This window comes from Melospiza georgiana, chromosome 1 (assembly GCF_028018845.1).
Source record: "Melospiza georgiana isolate bMelGeo1 chromosome 1, bMelGeo1.pri, whole genome shotgun sequence".
Taxonomy (NCBI): Eukaryota; Metazoa; Chordata; class Aves; order Passeriformes; family Passerellidae; genus Melospiza; species Melospiza georgiana.
In genome coordinates, this window is record NC_080430.1 from 10,175,721 (window position 1) to 10,198,156 (window position 22,436).

General features: G+C 40.8%; 1 protein-coding gene across 1 annotated transcript in view; it reads right to left on the reverse strand.

Annotated features, from left to right (window-relative positions):
- The window catches only part of PTPRN2 (protein tyrosine phosphatase receptor type N2), a 638,409-nt gene extending 617,246 nt beyond the window's left edge, over positions 1–21,163 (reverse strand). Inside the window, exon 1 of the mRNA XM_058038495.1 lies at positions 20,961–21,163. Coding sequence (XP_057894478.1) covers positions 20,961–21,099 — 139 coding nt within the window. The 5' untranslated portion in view covers positions 21,100–21,163. The remainder of the gene's footprint in view (positions 1–20,960) is intronic.
- Between the last annotated feature and the right edge of the window lie 1,273 nt (positions 21,164–22,436).

Consider the following 22,436-nt stretch of genomic DNA (forward strand, 5'->3'; position numbering starts at 1 on the left):
TTATAACAGGGCTTGTCCTGACCTAGGTGCAGCACCTTGCACTTGATCTTATTAAACATCATGAGATTCCCATGGGCCACTTCTGGAGCTTGTCCTGGTGCCTCTGGATGGATCCCATCCCTCAGGCAGCCAAGCACACCACTCAGCTTGGTGCCATGTGTAAATGTGCTGAGGGTGCACTCAGTGTCACTGTCTGTGGCATTGGTGAAGACACCAAATAACACTGGCCCAGTAGAGACCCCTGAGGGCACTGTTTGTCACTGATGTCCATCAGGATCTCAATCACAGACCACTACCCTCTGGATGCAGCCATCCAACCAACTCCCTACTCACTGGACAGTCCACACATCATTGGAGAGAGAAATCCTTTTCTCTCCAGTTTGGAGGGAAGGGTGTTGTGAGGGACTCTGTCAAGGCTTTATGAATGACACCTGCAGCCCTTCCCTTGCCCACTGATGGGGTCACCCCATCATTAAAGGCCACTAGATTGGTCAGGCAGGACTTGCCCTTGGCAAAGCCATGCTGGTTATGCCAAATCACCTCCCTGTCCCCCATGTGCCTTAGCACATCTGCTAGGGGATCTGCTCCATGATCTTCCCAGGCACAGGTTGAGAGTTCCCAGGGTCCTTTTACCCTTTGTTAACATGGGTTAACAACAACATTTTCCTTTTTCCAGTCACCTGGGACTTCACCTGACTGCCAAGACTCTTCAAATATCACGGAGAGTGGCTTGGCAGCTACACCACCCAAATCCCTCAGGACTCTGGGATCCATCTCATCAGGCCCCATCAACTTATGTATGTTCAGATTCCCTAGGTGGTCATGAACTTGGTCTTAACCTACAGTGGGAAGCACTTTGCTTCCCCAGTCATAATCAAAAGTATAATTTCAATAAAAATACAAGTGATATTAGCAGCAAATTGTTTACTTACTGCAGATGAGGGAAGTATCCAAATACCAACTGAAAGAAAAACTGTTTTCATTTTAATTTACCTAAGCCACCAACTGACTCAACAACCCACAAAATGACTCATTCAGATATAGGTTTTCTCCACATCTCTCAATCATTTTGCATAAAATGTTAACTTCAGAAAAGATAAGTTTTCTCAAATGTCAATAAAATTATTACCATCTTCAGAAGTGAGTTCCATGGTATTTTTATAAAGAACTTCTTGTGATTATGTGGTTTTGGATTGCTGTCATATCCAACTATTTTCCAGCACATTGACATGTGCAATTGACATGACTAATATGTAACTTTATGAAGTTTTCTCTCTGTTGCTCTCTTTCTGTGTGAATTTCTCTCAGTCTCGCCATTTCAGTTCCAGTGGCACTCTTATACACAAGGGTGGAGGCTTTGAGCTTGGTCTGTAGGAAACCAGGGCTCAAAACAGAATCTAACTCACCTCTGCCTGCACTGCTGAATTCACCCAGTGCCTTCTCCTGGATTAGCAACTCTGTACTAAAGAAGGGTAACTTTAAACCACAGAGTATTATCCCCATGTAATCCAGATGAGAGGCAGTGAAAGGATGTAAAATCCAGCTTTGGTCATCATCTACCAGCATGAGAGATGGAATTATAGCCAGCTGGACATGGAAGACAGGAATTCTTACAGATAATACTGTGTGAGATCATCATGGATATAACAACAATTCTTGAACTTCAAACAGATTCAATTCTGAGTATTTTTTAACTTTCAAGAAAAGGAATACCTGTGTAAAACCAAGTATTCCCTCCAGAACATTGTAGTTTCTCTGCAGTACTGTATTTTGCTTTTACAAACTGTACCACTCTGAGCGTATCTTATGTGGTAAGTTCTTATTTGGAAAATAAAATCAATACATACACAGATTGCTTCTGCAGCTGGCAGTGGTATTGCATATGTTTCTCTCATGTAATGGATAGGGACACTAAATGTAACAGTTAGTGACACAGTATCATTTCCTACCTATGTATTTTTCAAAAATTCTTAGGATCATGAAGAACAAAGAAAAGGACATGTCCTCATTAGCTATTCAATATGGCTACAGATTAGAAAGAAAATCACCTTGCTTTCCATAAATAAAAAGCTTTGTATACAGAAATCAAGCTCTGCAGAAATCTTGATTACAGAAAAATATGTTAATGAGTACTACAAAAAGTAAGTTCAAGGATAGTGTGAATCTAATGCTTTTACATCACCATGTTCATTTAGGAATTTTTTAAATTAGTAAATTAAATATCTCATTTACATTGCACCAAGATCAGAGCTGCCACCACAGTTTGCTACTTGGTATGCAAGCATTACCCACATTTTCAACTCATAAAAACCAGAGAAATGTCATGATTTGCCTAATGTCACATAACAGGAAACAGGAATCAAATCCTGTTGGATGGCCACTTGACATTCAAAGCCCTTCATAATCTGCTTCCTAATATTTCTCTCTTCTCCCATCACCCCCACTCTCCAGTCAAACAACTTGAGTCCTCCAACTCATTTTACTCTCATTTGCTGTTGCCTTTCTGTTAATAGATTTGGAGTTCCCTTTCTGAACCAAGTTAGAGCTTCTCCTCTATGCACTAATGCTCATCGTAAAACCCAGTCCCTCAGGGCTGTCAGGGGCCAGCACAGATGTCCCTGTGTGTGACCAGTTCTCAATCCTTCCCTACCCACATCCTTGGACTTTTCAGCCCCTCAGGCCTGCTGCAGGTGGATTTTCAGCCACAGTAACTACAATATTGCTCTTTCTTCAATGAGTTAAATATTTTTCTTCTTACTACAGTACAGAAAAGGATTCATTGTCAAATTAAGTTAACAGAACCAGCATATTGTTAATCATCTTTACACTACTATTAATTTATGCAACCTCTAAATCCTTGCATTAATTATACATCCTACCTAATTTGTCAACCCCTTCAGGCTGGAAGTGCATCTTTTCAAAGAGCTTTAAAATTTTCAACACATTAGGTGGCAACAAAGTACTATATATTTCACTATAGATATTTAGAAAAATGCAGTATCTCTATATACTAAGCAGTTTATATTAGATTTAAGACAGGATTATTTTCTAATAAGCACAGTTGAAAGAAAAATCCCTAAAACATATCTCTGAACTTTTTACAGTAACCCAAGATAATTTAGTACTGGAAAAAAAACCAAACTATGCTGAACATGAGCAAAGCATGAAAATAATCATCAGAAATGATGAAACTTGTTACACTGTAGAAGAAGAGGGAAGGAATGCATTTGCAGCCAAGTGTGTCTGCACTGGTGCATTTGCATTATTATATACCATGGCTAAAAATGTTTTGAGCTTAGAAACAAGCTGGAATTTAACTGCATCTTTTCAGTTTAAAGTTTATAATTGCTTATTATGTTTTCATTGTTTATTTAGAACTAAGAATTTATTTACAAACAAGAAGATTACTGTTTAAAAAAGTCAAAATAATTCACTTTTCAAAAATATCATTTAATCCCAAGTCATAAAATATTCCATTACTGTAGAGCCAAAATGTCCTTCAAGAGAAGGAAGACAGTGCTATCCTTTTACAGAGCTCCTGTTACTGTGGTTATTAATTTTAAAAACATTTAAAAACTAGTTTAAAATTTTTAAAAATTGTGTTTCTCTTAGTTTTTAAAACTTCTCTAGTTTTAAAAACTTGCATGAGAATGTAATATCTTTTTAGGTGTTACAAAGGCACCATTAAATATTACAAACCTTAGCACTACAAAGTACTCTTAAGACAGAGGATTTGGAAACTATCCCATTTGAAGTTAAGATGCAGATCTGAAGTTTAAAAAATTCATGGAGATATTTCAGAAAGTTTGGACGGAAGCTCCTATTTCTCAACATTTCTCTAACACAGCCTTTGCTCACACTTTGCTGCTTCTGCAGTTGAAGGAAATGAAGCCAGTTTGCCAAATGTTCCTGGAGTAGCACTCATCTCCTCCTGACGCAGACACGTAAAATAGGTCAGATCAAATAAGTCCCATGAGTGCCTCTTCCCCTTCAGTGACTATAAATGGGACAGAGTGACTGACTCAGCTGCAGAGATCTGATGGGAGAGAAATCCCACACCACACCACTAACAATCCTGCAAGTTTCTCAAAAGAAAAAAGTGGAAATGCTTCTTATCAAAAGCAATTTAAGAAAAAAAAAACAGTTTTTAAAATATCCAATATAACACAGTCTTATTTCTGAGAGAATACTAAATTGCTGGAGTTGAAAAGGAATCTGGTACATGTTGCTATTTCTCATGAGGTTTGTCAATAAGTGTAGCTTCCAGTCTGTCTGGGATTAAAAAATAATTGAAAAATTGTGCAGAACCCATTTTGCTGTAATTCTCACTAGAGGACAGGTATCTACACATTTTGTGATATTTTGTAAAAGCTGGAGCTTTTGAAAACATGTAAAAACACATAATTTTTTTAGTGAAATCAACATATTCTTTGAAGACAGTTGAGAAACATGATTTCTTTTCCTGGTATTAAAAAAAAACTAGACCAGGTGGCAGACACCTCAAGAAGCAGAAGTAAAAAACACCACAATTTTCATGAAAATTTCAGTCACATTCTGCCCTTGTGTAAGAAAAATTAAAAGATTGCTTTAGTTTGGGTTGTTTGGGACTTTTAACAAAACCAATTGACTTCTCTGAACATTCTGATCATTATATAAACCAAAGTTGATGGAGACTGTCAACAGATCTTTCAAAGAAAAATGTAGTTTTCAGAAAATTGAGGTTCTACAAGATAGTTCTAATGAAAAAAAAAAAATAATTAAAATATTTCATTTGAGGTAAATTTAACACTACAATGCATCTGAGCCATATATGAATGGTGGGAATTTATATAAAAGAAAGAAGTTGGACAGGACTCTGAGCAACCTGATATGGTTAAAGATGTCCCTGCTCATTGCAGGGGGATTGGACCAGGAGACCTTTAAAATGTCCCTCAGAACCCAAACCATTCTGTGATTCTATTCTGATTTTGTGACTTTTGGGTGTTTCAAATGCCCCTTCCAGAGGCCTCTTGATCAGGTGAGCAGGGCAGCCTGGCCCTGTGACCAGATTGGCTTCTTGTCACATCTTGGACACATGAGATCTGAGGATACAACTTCCAGGATGAGGACGGGCAAATCCTTCCCTCTGCCCTTGGGCTGACAAACCTTGCAGTTCAGGCTGAAAAAGTTCAGTGTTAACCTAAAACCCCCAAATTTTAAAATATTTCAGTATTTTACCTGTTGCAAAAATAATATTTAAAGTGGTTTATTCTATTAATACACTTTAATTTTCTATTTTATTTTTGCCCTGAGATGGAGCAAAAACAAATGTTAAAACATGACAGGCTCCTATAAAGAAAAAATTCCACATCTTGAGCAGATAAAACTAAAACCTCTTCAAGGAATACTCTCTGCTGCAATTAAGGAATGAAAGCAAAAAGCCACAAAAACTATCCAGGCAAAACCATCTCAAAATAGAATGTATTTCCTTGTTGTGTTGGGTCATGTAAAACATAAATTTAGTATCTGTACTACACTGAAGAGTTTTAATCTAATGATCACACAAAACCAGTGGCTCAAGAAGTTAAATACAGCAGCCCTACACAGCCACACTGCACTTGGGAGCAATTTGAGATCCTTTGCTCTTCAAGCAAAAATTCACAATCATTGCTCAAATAACCTACATACAACAGCCAGAGATTTAGAGGAACTGCCATTTTATGTCACTGCAGTAATTTTTGAGGAAGAGTCAAATGTTTCCTTCATTATTTTAATTTTAAAGAAAGTGATAAACACATTCCTATAAGCTTGTTTTAGAACAAACCTGTTCTGATAGCTGGAAGATCCGAAAAACTCTTGTTTTAAACTGCATATTCCAATAACTAGAAGTGCTATTAAAAGGAGCAAAGCAGTCTTATTTTTTTAAAAAAATCTTTCATCTTACTCCTTTAAAGAAGCCTTCAAAAGTTATGCTTCTTTAAACTCTGTGACTTCAAGGTGTCTGTGACAAAATCATAACAGATCTTCTTGAATCTGAACTGCCTTTCTCATTAATATTATCATCCTTGGTTTGTTTGTCTCCACACTAATTTTTTAAGACTTTGTTCATTTGTGAAAGTAAACCAAGGCAATGAAAAAAAAAATCGTTCAGCTGTGGTTATAATATCCACCAATTTTACATAGGATCATGATAAATCAGCACACTTATTTTACCTCTTTCTACTTTATTAAATTGCCTATTTTCTGAGTGCCTTATTGAGCTATTTTCTCTTAAAATTCAGCACACTTGCAATTGAATCTTCCCTCTCACACAGATGTCATGCACAAAGATGCACTTTTATTATTTCACACCCAAGAAGTAAAACAAATCCTAGTTCTGTTCCTTCCCATCACCTAAAGCACAGAAATTAGCTCAAGGCCACATTGAAATCCCACCTGCACTTGCACATTCTAAAGTCCATGTTTTCACACAGTGGTGAATACAGAACTGCCACCCAGCCTGAAAGCAGAAGCAGAAGATGCAGGGGAGGCTTAGCTGGGTAGAATGATCCAGCTCAGCAGACCATAATAGTCTGTGTGTTCTGCCTTGATGTGACATTTTTCTATTCACACTTTCTTACCTGGACTGACAGCAATTTACAATGCAAATACACAGCTTTTCTCTCACCAAGTTAGTTACATACCTTCCATGGCTACAGGAACCCAGTGGGAGCACTTTAATATAGAGACTTCTGGCCAGAACACAGTTATAAAAAACTCATTTAACTACTGTATTTTCTGCCCACACTTAGCACTGCATTAGCAGCTCAGTAGCAAAAATCCATGGAATTTTGTTTCTCATGAAATATTTCTTATTCAGAGCCTGATGAGCAAGTCCTAGCATAAATTTTGATTCACGATTACTGTGAATATATCTATTTCTTTTTGTTCTAAGGAAAGTTTCTGAATTCCTGCACCTAGAATCTTTGTCCACATCAGAATTGTTCTGTCATTCTTCAGAATGCCCTCAGCACTGCAGCCTCCTGGCCCCATCAGTCTGTAAGGGAACCCAAGCATTATTCAGGGCTGCTATTTGTGCTTACTCAGTTTGCTCTTGTCAAAAGGGGCAAACACTACAAAGAATCAAATCAGATTAAACCAAATCATTCTCTGACAGAAACCAGTGGCATTTGCTGAGGGAAATAAGGTAAGAATGGGGCAATAGATCATAACACTCACATTGGTGTGACCTGCCCAGCTGCCAGCCATCCATCACTGTGGAATATCCTCAGATCTGCCAGGCCCAACACCAGGCTGGAGAGCTGATCCACCAACAGAGGGTCCCTCAGCAGATCCATGAAAAAACAGGAGTCATCACTTTGTTAATATTTTAAAGCCTTATATAATGGAATGGCAACATACTTCTGAAGGTAAGATAATTTTAAAAAATCACTATCTAAATCATCCTTTTTGTCTTTGCACCACTTGACTATTTTTTGGTAATTCATCCAACAAATACCATATGTGACTTTGAAAGAAATTCATACTGTGAAATCTGGAAGATAAAGTCAAGAAGGACACTGAAGCTTTTTGTCAAATCTGAAAAATACTACTTTCCTGTTGCTACAGTAACATCTTCCTAACAAGACCTTTAAATTTAAACACTGTCTTAAGAGAGTTCTAGGGCAAGTTAAAAAGCACAGTCAAGCTCTTCAGAGGAATCCTGCTCATATTCAGCATGGGTAAGGATGGAACAGAAAAGGTGAACTAAAGTTTTTATCTATTTCCATAATGACTTCTCACTTGCTGAGGTCTGCCCTACTTTCTTTCCCCTTAGCCACCCAGTAGTCTCTCTTGTGAGGAGAGAATTCTCAATGGTCTCTAAGGATAATACCCTACTAATTTTTTATCCTAGAGCAACTTATCATCTTCATTAAAAAAAAAAAGCTTACATTTGCAAAAAGATATATTTGCAGAAATAAGTTTTCACCTCCTGAGATGAAACCAAGAAAAAGAAAGCTATTTCTAATTTGTCACATATGGAGAATAACTACACACAGATAATGTACGAACTGAGAAATTGCAGAGTGAATACAAAATTCATTCATGAGGCACATGGGGATTCTGACAGGAATTTATGTTTATTTTTTCTGTAACTATGCAATTATCTCACTGGTCTGCAAGGTAAGGTCCAGAGCTCAAGTCATTCTTCTGGGGAAGCACTGGCAAAATGCATACTGAGAATCATCTTGGGAAAAGGAGGAATAACCTCTTTCAGTTTTCATGCAGTTGTAAAGCATCAGTTAGTGGATTTTTGGCACCAATCTGATTTCAGAGAAATATTCATTTGCATCTTTTTACAGTCCTTCCTGGATGTCAGCAGACATCCTACTCACTGGAGAAGAATGAAAACCAAACCTAGCTCATCTAGATTTGTGCCATATCAAATTTTAAAAAGTAAGTTAAATACACAAAGTCTTTTTATTGCACAAGGCACTACAAACAGCAGATTCAAGGCAATTTTAGGAATTTCTATCTAGTCCCATTTTAGAAACCTTAGTTATAACTATCTTACTTGGAAATGCAATGAATTCTTTGAGTAACCTTGAATATGCATGCAAGTGACAGCACTATGAAGTTGGAATTATAAGTTTTTCTAGTGTGTTTAATTTTGATGTCATCAAAGTGCTCACTTACCAACTAAAGGAGTGAAATAAAGGTCTGGACTCTACAAAAATTCACAGAACAAAACTGCTGTGACCTATATTTTTCCATGCTGAAAGCATAAAGGGTGAACACTCACATTTACTAAGTGACAACTGCATTTACTTATAGTTGTGCACATGCTTAACTCTTAACTCTTAACATTGGCAATCAGTACCAACATTAAACAGACAGACTTAATTACAGCTTTCGGGTAATAAACTATTGCAGAAATAGCTCTTCTTTGATTTATGAAGTGAAAAAGTATAATCATAATAATTGACACACATTATCCACAAATGAAATGTGACTAAAAACGAATTATGAATAAATATAATGTAAAATACTGTGGTGGGAAGAAGTGGTAAGAAACTGGATTACTGAAATTAACCCATTTTCAACAGAGCTGCCACTTCAACTTTTATTTACAAAAACTAAAAAGAACAACTGTTGCATACTGACTCCAACATAACAGATAATATTAGAGTACTCTCACTCCCAGCTGAATAATGTGTGCTCAGGAAGAGTTGTACTGGCAGTGTGTAAATGGTTTGGGGGGTTTGTTTTTTGGTTTTGGTTGGGTGTTTATTCTCAAAGTGGTGTTTAGTTGATATCTGTACAACTGGGAAGGACTTTCCAAAAGTTCCATGGCAATGACGAAGCTGGCCAAACAGAGCTCTGTTAGCACAGCTGAGAGGAGCTGAAGGGCTGGAAGGTGGGTGGAAATTCCAGGTATGAATGGGCCTTCTCCCAAGAGAAACCACAGCAGAAAGGCAGGGTGCCATGTAAAGTCAGTATGCATTTCGGGGCATGAGACTTGACCAAAAATAATCTGTCCCTGGGAAATGTAATTAAGCAATCTGATAATTACTTTACTCTGACAATAAAGAGTAAAGATTACAGGTTAAGGAATGTTATGCCATCTTCCTCTGTACCTATTTTTTGTGTGATAGCTGTTTTACTGAACACTGCAGAGAGTAGAATACTTGCTTTTCATTTGAACATGATTGTTGTCTAGGCCTGGGGAGTGACCTAGGTGTGCCCTCATTTCCCAGAGTGACATTCCCACACAAGGTAACACTCACACACCATTCTGTGGGATCAGGGTGTAAAAGGGAACTCCATCAAACCACCAAAGCCCATCATCTGACAAGAAGAATTCCCCACACTGAGAAGAATTAAGGAGAGGGTCTTTGTCAAATAGAAGAAAAACATGGGAGCTCCTGAGCCAAGTTTATCTTCAGACTATGACAGAGGCAATGGAAAACTGACTATAAAGAAAATGTTCAAATATTTATTTGGTAATGCTTTGTCTCAAATAGAGCTAAACATATGCTATCAAATCAGGCAAGCCCTGTATAAATATTTGGCGTCTTAAATCCCCTTAAATCCAGGAACCCTGGATTAATACCAGTGGCATCAAAAGGAACTGAACCTGCAACCCCTCTAATATACACCAAACACAGAAACAAAGTCAGGAAAACTGGTGAAACTACTCATTAAAGGTTGTATTTTATATGCCTCTCTTGATAGCAGAGTCTCCTTGTGCAGAGATGAACTTTCATCTGAAAACAACTTGATGTTATTCTAATTCCAGATGGACAAAAAGAAAGGCACTGAATGACAAGAGTGTTAGGTGGCCAAACATATGTAGCATAATTCAGATTCTGGCAGCTTCATGCAGACTTAGGTAAAGCTCATCCCCTTTTAATGCCCTACTATTTAATTTAATCTCTCTGGCATGAGCCTCCCTAAACTGCAAGAGAAAGAATCACAACCACACTCCTTTTCCAGCCATCAGTGGGTAGCTGATCCTTTCAGAGCTCTTCCCTACCTGCTAAACTGTGAAAACAGTTCCGTAATCTGAAGAGGATAACATATTGTCCTAGAATTCTCTCAAGTAATTCTTCAATTAGGAAAGTTTGACAACTGGGTGTGATCAGTTCCTTCATTCAAGCTGAATCAGATTCTCCATCAAACCTGTGAGTTGCACTTTCTGAACCAGCAGCCATTTGACAGCTGTTTATTCTCAAGCCTGTGTGTTGTGTCCATTTCCTCCTCCCTGCTCAGTTATTTACTTTCAGATTACAAACTCATTAGAGCAGGTGTTACCCAGAGAAACAAAAGCAAATGGACAGAAAATAACCCACCCTCATCCCTAGATCTCTGCTGGGCAGCATGAAACCCAGCACATGTAGAACTAAAACAACCTTCCCATTCTGCTTTTCAAATGCCACTTGATTATAGCATTATAAATTTTCTATTGTCTGAAAGTGAGAGTGATTGTTTCCAAAGAACATGATTGTTTTCTTTTTCTGCAGCTCTTACAATGGATAGCTTCAGTTAACTTTGGGTTTTCCTTCAAAATTTCAGTTTTCATTCTTGTCACATTTATTCTGAATATACAATTTTTATAGCTGGTTTTTGTCCTTGGAATTTATCCCCTGCATCTAACATATGTTGGTAAGCTGTAATTATGAGCTGACCTAGTTAACTAAAATAAATTTCCAGGTAGGTAGTACTAACAAGAATATTTTAACCACTTTAAAATTGAGGTGAGACAAATTTGCAGAACCTGACCCTAGTTTTCAAGAGGGAAAAAAAAAGAAACGCAGCCAAAGAGACACAAAAATTTACTGAATACTCTGCACTGAAGAATATTTGGGGTGGAGTTATGTCTGTCAACTGTGTTGCTACCTCCAAGGTGACCTACCTAAATGCTTGATGATATTTAGCTTGGTATCTTGTTTTCAGCTATCTCCAAACAGTCATGACAGATGACTAATTCCCAAATTTCCTTTTCCCCTCCTTTTTTTCTTCCTTTAGGATGTTAAAGTAAGAACTGGGATAGTCACCAGTGAGTACAGCCATCTCCAACAAAAGGAAGGAGTTGCATAATCCACAGATTGAGGCCATGAAGATAAGAGCCAGTGCTCAGCTGAGGAGCTGGCCAGGTCTCAGAAGAGCCTTGGTGGGAGATTTTGCTAGTTTGAGTAAAGCATTGACTGATTACATACTGAGACTACTGAGCTTTGCTGAAATCTAGAACAGGAAGGAAGATTTCATGAGTAATAGCTCAAAGGTATTTGATGGTTAACATCTACCACAACAGAGATCAAATAAAGCTGAAATGTAAGTATTTTATATATAAAGTATTCCACACCACAAATTAAAATTATAACAAACCATTTTTCCAAGAGAAATAAACAATAATGTATACATTCTTAAAAGAAATAGAATAGACATTCACATTATTTGGTGGTGATTTATCCACAATTATCAAGGCCTATAATCTTTTATGCAGTTTTTTTAATTCAGCACTGACGTGCAAATACAATGGAATGTCTGACTTATAAATCTATTCTGTAAGAGAGGCCAGCTTAACAGGAGACTATCTTTTACACAGACACAAGTCTAGATTTCATGCCTTTGAGACCTTAAGAGAAATAGTGGCATAAACTAATCCTACCTCCAAAACCCATGTCCCTGTTGCCATGTCATGGACACCAGCACCAATACCAGCACTGGTTTCACTGCCTGCAAGCATGGCTGTGGTTTAGGTCCTTTTTTTTTTATTTCAATAGCAAGATCAACAGGCACTGTCAGGAATAACATAAAATTTTGTTACTGCCATTCTGTACTGCAAAGTTGCAGGCTGGTAGAGGTTGAAAAACAAACCACAGACAATTGTTTAACACACAAACTCTTCCTCAGGCCTGAAGATGAGATTTGACCTTGCAGGTAAAGTAAAGTTGTTGCCTGAAGCAACTGCTCTGAGTTTAACTGAATTGCATCAACCAACTAAAAACTTGTAGAGAAAAGACAACTTCTGCTCTTGGGGAAGAGCAGAATAGGAAGAGAAGAGGTTATAATATCTTCACATCTTTTAGGGCAGCAATAGACAGACAGGTAATCATCTCCTGCAGAATAATGTGAGCAGATTTCTGTGCACCAGAAATTCAAAACACCTCATTCAGCATCCACTACTGATTTTCATAAGGTACCTTGTAGAATATGTTGAGGTTCAAACTTGAGAGATCAAAGATTAATTGGGGAAGAGGGAGTAAAAAAGGGGGATTACAGGTATCTGGATATTTCCTGAGTTTTGTAGAACTTATTAAGTTCATTGCAGTTTGTAGCGTGTGTTTGGTCCCCACTGCTTTGTTTTCTATGAGGACATCTGGAAGTATGTGACATTTTGGAGGCACAACTATCTCTGCACATTACCTTGTTCTTGCTGGCTGTGATTTCAAGTTTATGTAACCATCTTTGCATGCTGCTCAGCTATGACTGAAAGAGACCTTACACCCACTACAACCAGCTGTACTTCCCATAAAACTTCTAGTTACTCATTTTATATGTAAAAACAGCTTGTTTAATCAATGTGTTACTTGGAAGCAAAATAAGTAGGCATTGTAAGCACTAACCCTCTGACCAGAGACACTGTGTATCAACAAACTAGGTGTGGTATTTAAGTACCATTTACTGAAACAAACTATAGGGGGGGAAACCACAGTAAACTGTGGTAATTTACTAAGCTACTTCTCAAGAAATTCCTTCTCAAAAAGAATAAAATCTATAAAGTTCCTCTAATCTTTTAAGAAATAAAACTCCCTAATTGTTGGATGAGTGCAGCCGTTCTGAATGGTAAACTCTTACTGGGAATGCAGGAATGTATTGACACTATGGAATGGTTGAGGTAAAAATAGAACCCTTCCACCACCTCACAAATATAGGCCTTAAAACTCAGATAAGAAAGCTCATTAATTTATATACACATTAACATAATGACTGTCCATAACTCAGGTCTTCATGATCCCCTTCCTTCATGTCTCTAATACCAGACTCCCCTGCCTTCTTCTTTGTCTTGCCTGCAGACCTCCTGCACATTTACCTGCTTTTTTCCCCTTTGCTTGCTCATTCTGTTATGCTCATTTCTCCTCTGTCTCATTTGGAGGTCCTCTTCACTTGTTTGCAATTACCAGAGGCAGATTTTCTCAGAGAAATTTCTTTCAAGTATTACAATTATCCATCAGCCACCTCACTTCGGTCCCTTATGTGACAAACCTGCTTGGCTACTCACAGAACCTCCCTAAACAGCTCCCTGGCAAGACCTAGAGATCTCAGAAAGGTTCTGAAGAAATTTAGGAGGTGAGCCTCAAGCAGCCTAACTTTAGTTTAAGCTACTTCATTAGTCTCATCTAGTGGGGAAAGACAGGTCAATCACTCTCCAAATGTGTTCAGCTCTCCCCAAATTTAACCTGAGCATCTGATCTTTGAAGAGCTGAAGTGCAGTACCTACCTTGCAGACATTTACAGATACTTGTCCTAGCCTGGGAAATGAATTGAGATAATACTAAGTGAAAAGCAATAGCTGCACGCAGGGAGACATTTATTTGACCTGTGTTGGATATGTACAGTTGGGTAAAATTAATTGAAATTTATAAACTAGAAATAGGTTAAAAGGAGCCTAGAGTGATTAGCTCAATTAATTACATTTAGTTAGATGATTCCCAACCCTTACATAAAGAGAAATAAATCCTTTCTATTCCCAGAGCAGTTTCTCATAGTGTATATGCATTTCTTGACTTCATTTTTTTGCCACCACTTTGGGCTGAAAGAATGAGTTAATAGTTTTATTTGGCAAATCCCTTATCCTTCTAGTCACCTGCCTTCATTTTCTCATGCCTCAAACTGATACACTGAACAGCTCAATTTTGCTGCTGCAATTGACTGTCTCTTCCAAGAGAAAAGGTAACTCTATTTAATCTTAAATTTACATCTTTACAGATCACATATAACTCACTAATCTCCATTTCTGATCTCCTATTCTAAAGATTTAATTTCTCATTCCAACATGCTTCTCTCTATTCCTTGGCTTCTCTTCTGCTTGCTTCCCTTCTCCATCTGCATCTTCACCTGCTTACTCCTCATTTGCAAATATAAAACTGTTTGACCAACAACAATATTACTCACTGCATTCCTGGATTATTAATAATGACCATGCTGAGCCCAACCAAATTCACATCCAGCTCAGCACTCCTGTGATGGAAGCTAGCAGTGAACTTTGCCTCTTGGTGACTTTCCACCCTCTGCCAAATTTATGACCAAAACCAAATCAATCTTTCCTCCAGTTACTGAACTTCCTCACAAATCTCCCTGTGTTGCCTAAACACAGGTTTTAGCAGGACAGTAGATACACTGATTTTGTAAGAATAACTGCAGAGATTTTAGCTAAATTTTAGGCTACACTGTCAGTGAGATGAGACTAAAATATGTATCATTCTCAGGCAGCTGGAATATACACTGCCTTTTGACTTGTACAAGCCTTCTTACAGACTTGGATACATATGAATGATGGCAACCACCGACATCTGAGCTCATGTTCTTATGCTCTCTTTCCAGGCAGTGGAAATCTGACTGACACAGGGGACCTCAGCTCCTGCTTCTCAATGAGCTCAGCACCCCCAGGGACTGCAGCTGCACTTTCCTCTGTGGCAGCTCAGCACAGAGCTGTCTGTAACCCACAGTGCTCACAGTCACTATGTACACAGGCCACTGCCTGCCTATCAGCAGTGTGTCAACATGACCTGCCCTGGGCTGTGTCAGCAGAGCTGCCCAAATGTTCCGGGATCCAAGGAGGAGCAATTCCCCCTCAGCAGGCTGGCTGACGTCAGGGCACTGTGGTGGTGTGCTCTGGGGAGCTTTGGAAGGGCTGGGGCACACTCAGGTAGGAAGCAGAGACAAGATTATCTTGCCAAAAACTTCTCTGTTTTCCTTAGTCAGTAAGACAAACAGGAACACAGAAAAACTCCCAAGGAATCCCATCCTATCTTGGGGCCTCTCTCTGGTCACGGTGACCCCGAGAAATATTAGAAATTCTCTTTTCCCAGCCTGGTGCTCAAAGAAGGAGTCAGAGCTCTTCAGTTCTCAGTCTCAAGGTTGTTTATTGTATCTTATCTATAAAATATTTTCTTCTGTCCAGCTGAGGTCCATCCAGCAGGACAGTTCCAGGCACTCTGCCTGCCCCAGGGCAGTGTTATGTCTTTATACTAAAAACTACATGTACAATGTTTACAGTCACTTCCCAATACCTATCACCTGTGTTAGACAGTGAGCTGCTACTCTAAACCAATCTAAAAGTGCCAACATCACAGCAGAAGACGGAGGCCAAGAAGAAGAAGGAGAAAGGCTGGACATGCCCAGGTCCCTCCATCTTGCCCCCTGAACCCCCATTCTAAAAACCCCAAAATCTACTTTTCCACCCCATGATAAATTCACTGTCATTCTACTTAAACTTTCGTGGCTTGCAGATCTTCATCTAAGGTTGGTAATTTGCTCCATGGGTCATAATCAAACCCACAGGGGCATCTTGGGCTCTGTGCCAGGGTCTCTGAGCCCCCTGGCAGGGTCTGGGCTGCTCAGGACAGCCAGAGGGATGTGCTGGGTTCTGACAATCCTATGGACAGCCTTCAGAACACCCTGCAACTGCTTCCTTTGACTGACAGAAAATAATTCACTTCCTGTCTACCTGCAACTTTGAACACAAACAAGTTACAGTAAAAAAGCTACTGGAGAACAGTCATGGCATGGTGCCAATAATATTAATGCATGTTCTTACCTGAAATTCAGTGGAACTGACAGATAGATATGCCTTGATATCAATCTACCTTAAATCTGCTTTTTAATGTAACTAATAATTTAAGAAATATTTCTAGGATATGCAAAAATATTTTGATGAAGAGGAGAATCCAGTTTCCTACACTGAACCCTTCACATCCTGAGCACACAGCCTTGTCTTAATTAAATTATTTTGCTGTTATTTTTATTTTTTACTATTATATCCTAAATTACACTCCACCATCAATAATTACATTAAAGACATTATTAAAAACTAAAGTGCCTATGAGAAGTTCCAAATGAATGCAACTGGAAAGTCATGCAATTCTTTTTGTACTGAACAGATTGTAAAACTCTAATTCTCCTCCTTTCCCAGCCAGTCTGCTACAAGCCCCAAACCAGAACTTTGATCCAAATGCTATTGAAGTCAGTGGGAAGGTTGACATTGGCTTCAGTGAGCTTCAGCTCAATTACTTCAAGAAGAAAAACTTCAGTCCTCATGGACCTTCAGAGCAGTTAACAATGGTGGCTGAGAACAACAGCTCTGGTCGTGTTGTTCGGGTAACATCCATCCAACAAGAACTCAACCAAGACACACTTCTTTGCCATTCCCCATGTGACATCCACAGACAAAAGCTCTCTGTTGCTGCCTCCTTTGGATAGTATTCAAAACACTGAATGAAATGCAGAAAATCTAAATAAATAATTTTTTCACCTGTCCTACTCTTTATTTAACTCTCTTGCAATTTAAGAATCAACACTGGAGAAATGCTTTTCACCAACAGTAACTGAAGTTCCTGCTGTTGCATTTTCTTAATTCTGATCAACTTTAGCCACTTGCAACTCCTAACCCACCTCTAAAATATTTTTTTCAGTGGTTAAATATGCATAAAGTATTTTGTGAAAGTACTAAACTTAACATACAACATTTTTTAAGTCTTTGAGTAAAGTTTCTATCCTCAATTACATTTAAATCCTAGAGAAATGTAAGACACTGTAAGTTTCAGGAACTCACAGCTAAAGGAGTATATTTTATATTTATAAGCTGAAATGTGACTTGTCTTTTTGTTAGCAAGTAAAAAAGTAAATTCTCACACTCATTTGACAGACAAAAATTCTGCCTGTGATTACTTCAATACAAGTCTGAAGGAACTTTTACACAGTGTAGGGAACAAATTTACGTAGAGTGTGGAACAAGTGTTTCTGGAAATTTCCACAGCATATCCATGTACTCATTTAATAGGAAAATGCATACTGAAAAATGGGATTGCACACAGCACAAAAGATCAAATTATATTGCAAAATTATATTCACTGAAGGTTATAAGCATCATTTTACACATTAGAGGTCAATGTGAAGGCACTGCAGCAAGCACATTTACTCTCTTCTGGAACATATGAGGACAACCCCTGCTATAAAGCAGCAGTGGTTTATACTAATGAAAGAACGTGATTAAGAATGCTCACAGCTTACTTTGTTATTGAGTTCTCTGCCTCACCCAGCCTACCTAAAATGAAAATAAAGTACCTCTGCAACTTTCTCAATCAATTAGTCTACTTAAAAGGCTGCACAATGAAAATATTTCAGTAGTTGGAGCTGCAGTTTTTATTGAAGGTACTGCTTAGTGTTATGACCATCAACAGAAGACTGGAATAACCCAAACCTTTGGAATTGAGCAAACATGATCAGGATGTATTTTTCCACAGACAATTATATGTAAAACACTTAAGAAGAAGCTCCATAATCTTAAATGAACTGTGTCTCATAAATTAATAAAGATTTCTTTGGAATATTAAACTCCCAACCCCAGAGTTTCATTAAAGACTAATGAATACTACTATGTACTCAGTTGATTTTTTTTCTGTGAAAAAAGAGAAGAATCTCTCTCCTGGCCTAGAATTAGGCAAGGAAAAGAGAGAGGGAAAAGACTTTACTTTTCCTTATTTGTTCACATTTAAAATGCTACTATAAATCATCACAGAATGATGAATGATGAAGGTAAATGTCAAGAAATGGAAGAATATGTGCTTCTGTTGGTAATTGCACCTTAACAAAACACGTCAACACGGGAAGAATCTACAAAGCTTCATGAATTATAGAGGCAGAAGAAGCAGGAGTCTAAATCTTGAATCTTAGTTATCTACAACTTTAAAGCTTCTAAGTTCTTTAAAAGGTTTGTAATTATGTTGCAAAATAAAGGTCAACATTTAAAGATGTTCACTATACTGGAAAGCGCAGACAAAAGTTGACCATAAAAAAGAGGGAAAGAATGAAATTGGATGAATCCATTCCATGAAATGGTAAAGGTCATGAACTTCTGCTCCTCAAACAACTTTTAGGAAGAGTTCCTGAAATAATGGGAGAAAAAACCCAATAAAAATACGTTTCTATAATTATTTTGCTCTTAAGGCAGCTTTCAGCACACATTCTAGAGGCCTCATAGTGCATCTGTCTGTCTTCAATTTTCAATTACAGAAGATAGAACTGTGCACAAGAAGAAACCAAATTAGTATCTTTCACATATAACCAGAAATAATCTCAAAAATTGGATACCTTGTACAATTACAGTTATGTCCCCTGATTATGTCTAAAAATTGTACTCCAAAATTGAACAGAATCTACAACAATAAATAGTTTGAACTCAAGATTAATGAGATCTGAAACACTGGTCAATAAAAGAAACAAAGGAACTCTAATGGAAGAGACAGCTAAAACCGTTTCACTTCAAGCAATGCAAACATTTTCCTGCATCTTGTCAAAAACAATCAATCCCTTCCCAACCTTCACAGGGATCTCTGACAGGTCAGTGAGGTCCCTATCCCAGCAAGAAGTAGGGAGGCTCAGCATGTTTTGCTGCCTTTAAAATGCCTCCAAATTCTACCTCCAGAGCAGTGGATTCACTGTGTAAAGGCAAGGCTGTGCTTCCCCCAGTCCCTTCCATGCAAGGACAGCCTTAACTGGCAGGGAGGGATCCTTGCTGAGGCAGGAGCACGGGGAAGCTGGAGGGAAGTGACAAACACACACATTGTTTTTGTGTTTCAGCTACAACAAACTGAAAAAATACCCTGTGACCCAAACTGATTTGCAGTTTGTGTACATCTGACTACTTTGAAAGCACAGTGCAGGCTATTGTATTATTAGAGAAAAAAAATACAGCTATTACTTGCAATATTTTTATGCAAGCTTTCCCTTCAGCAGATTAGGAGAAATAGTCCATATCTATAGCAACCAGGAGAGAAGAGGGATGGATAAATCCAGTCCAAGCCATTTCTCCTTAAAACCTTGCATCACTACCTTCACTACAGCAAGCATAATAGCTCATTTTTATTGCCACTTGACTGAAGCCTCATTATAAACATGGTCAGCTGATTTTAATTCCTTCTTAATAAACAGAATGTACATGAGGAAAACTGCAGCAATATTCGTCTGGAAGGCTTTCTTTGTTTCTTAAAGGAATTTAATTTTTTTGTCTTAGAAAAACATTTCTTAGGGGTAGTTTGTTTAGCTTTCACTCTGACCTCCATAACCACCCTAGGCAGACATTAAAATGTGAAAAAATACAAAATTCTCCTAGTCATGACCTTCTTGACATAAAGTGAGCTTTGGGAAGATACTGTAAGTGAAATGAGACTGACTCTATAAATAGATATTAATATTAATAGACAATTCAGGTGAGCATACAGTGCAGAATGTCTCAGTGCAAGGAAAGAACGGCCAGGGAGAGCGTCACAGGAGAATTGCATCGATGTGAAACAGACAGAGTTTGTTTCCAGGATCCCTTCATGCCCGCGTGGGTCACTTCCCAGGTGGGGATGCTGAGTGCAGCTGGTACCTTCTAAATGAAGAAGGGGTCGGTCAAGAATGTCTCAACACAAAGCTGATGTTTAATGGTCTGCACTGGGCAGCACTGGGCATTTTCTGACAGCTCCGAAAGAGCCTTAACCCTGAGCCAGGGCTGACTTCCACCTCCAGCAGCACGACTTGGAGGGGGGACTCCACCAGAGGCAGCATCTGGGGGATTGTGGCCCGGAGATTTCCTGTCTCCAAATATACGGGCAGTTCGGTGGGCTGAATCCAACAAACCGGGAGAAGAGTTAAATATGTGGAGGCTGGAAGCATTTTCGGGGACTCGCCACTGGCGCACCTCGATTTTAGGGGCCTCGTGAGCGGAAGTTTTCAGCATGCGGGAACAGCGGGCGAGAGCCGGCCCGCAGAGCTGTCCCCCGAGACGGGACACGCCGGGGGGCAGGAAGGGCGAGGGGCCGGGAGCGGGAAGCGACAGACCCGGGGACGGGCACCGGGAGGCGGTGCGGAGGCAACGGCGGACGGGGCCGCTTATCCGGAGCCGGCGCTGAGGGACCAGAGGACGGAGCTCCGGAGCCGGCACTGAGGAGCAGAGGACGGAGCTCCGGAGCCGGCGGTCAGGGACCAGAGGACGGAGCTCCGGAGCCGGCGGTCAGGGACCAGAGGACGGAGCTCCGGAGCCAGCGCTGAGGGACGGGCGGACGGGGCCGCTTACCCGGAGCCGCTGGAGAAGGACGGGCGGACGGGCCCCTCAGCGTCCGCCGTGCGGGCGCGGCCCCGGGGCCCTGCCGAGCCGCCAGCGGGGAAGCTCCCGGGCAGCAGCGCGGGGTGCGCTCCCCGCCAGCCCCGCGCCCCCCGCCCCCGGCCCCACTCACCGATCCGCGCCTCGGCGGCGGCCCCCGCGGAGGGCGGCTGGATGCGCGGGGCGGCGGCGAGCACCTGCGGCAGCGGCGGCGGCGGCAGCAGCAGCAGCGGCAGCAGCAGCGGAAGGACGGAGCCGAGCGTCCCCATCATGCCTGGCCCATCGCATGCCCCGCTCCCCTGCCCGCCGCCGCCAGCCCTCACTCCATGCCGCCCGCCCGCCCTGTGGCTCCCGCGGCCGCTCCCCGGCTCCGGCAGCCGTAGCAGATTCAACACCCAGGACAGCGACCAGCGCCGCCCGCCCCCGGCCCCGCCCCGGCCCGCCCGGCTGCCGTGAGGGGGGAGCGCTCCCCGCCGCCCGCTCCGCCCTGCCCGCCCCGCCGGGACCGGGGAAGCGGCTCCCCCGGGGCAGCGCTGGGGCTCCCCCGGCCCGCACCGGCCCTGGCGGAGACCGCGATCCTGCCCGGCAGCCCCCGTAAAGATGGCTGGGCATGAGAAGGGAGTTAATGTGCTTGTTTCACACACCTGTACGGGGAGACAATGGAGCCGTACAGAGGCAGTGGCCATAAACTGAAGCACAAGAAGTTTCACCTCAACAAGAGGGACAATTTCTTGGCGCTGAGGGTGTCAGAGCACTGGAACAGGCTGCCCACGGAGGTCATGGAGTCTCCCTCTCTGGAGACATTCTAAACCCTCCAGGACGTGTTCCTGTGTCACCTGCTCCAGGTGACCCTGCTTTGGCAGGGAGGTTGGACAAGGTGATCTCCAGATGTCCCTCGAGATGTTGGAAGGGACATCCAAACCTACAAATTCTGGGATTCTGTGAAACCAGTCCACCCTATCAAAGTTTTGTCCTGAAGCATGTGCCAGCTGAGTGGATCCTCCCTGTGGTCTCCTCAGCAGCTGTTTGTGTACCAATTCTTCCTCCACAGAAAATTGCTGGCTATTGCAAAGGATTTAAAGAGCCTTCAGGTAAACACCTCTGTGAGTTTTCCTGGGAGACATCCACAAGTGTTCATCCTCCCACTCCTGTCCCCAAAACACTCTGTGCAAGTGGGAGCATCAGTCCAGGCTGCCAGGAGGGATCAGGAGTCTCAAGCTCATGGAGTCCCTCCTGGCTCACAGGCTCTCCTTTTCTCACAAATTCACTGTAGCAATATTACTCAGCCTTTAATCACAGCCACCAAGGTGACACAGCACAGGTGCCATGTGTCCATACAGGGGGATGTGTTTTTGGCCAGGACAGCCAGCTCCATGCCACACCATATGATGTTGGTCCCAGCTCCCTCTGTCACCTAAACATCTGCTTTATTCCTCCCTGAAGTTTCAGATTCCCACGACCTTCAGGTAGACAGCCCTAACTACACCTGACCTGCTTCATCTCTGCCTTTAACCAGACTGAGACATGCTCGAGGTATTTAAAAAGAGAAACAATTTTAGTACATGAAGTGGCTTTGCCATAGAGCAGAAAAGCAAATAACAAAAGTCCA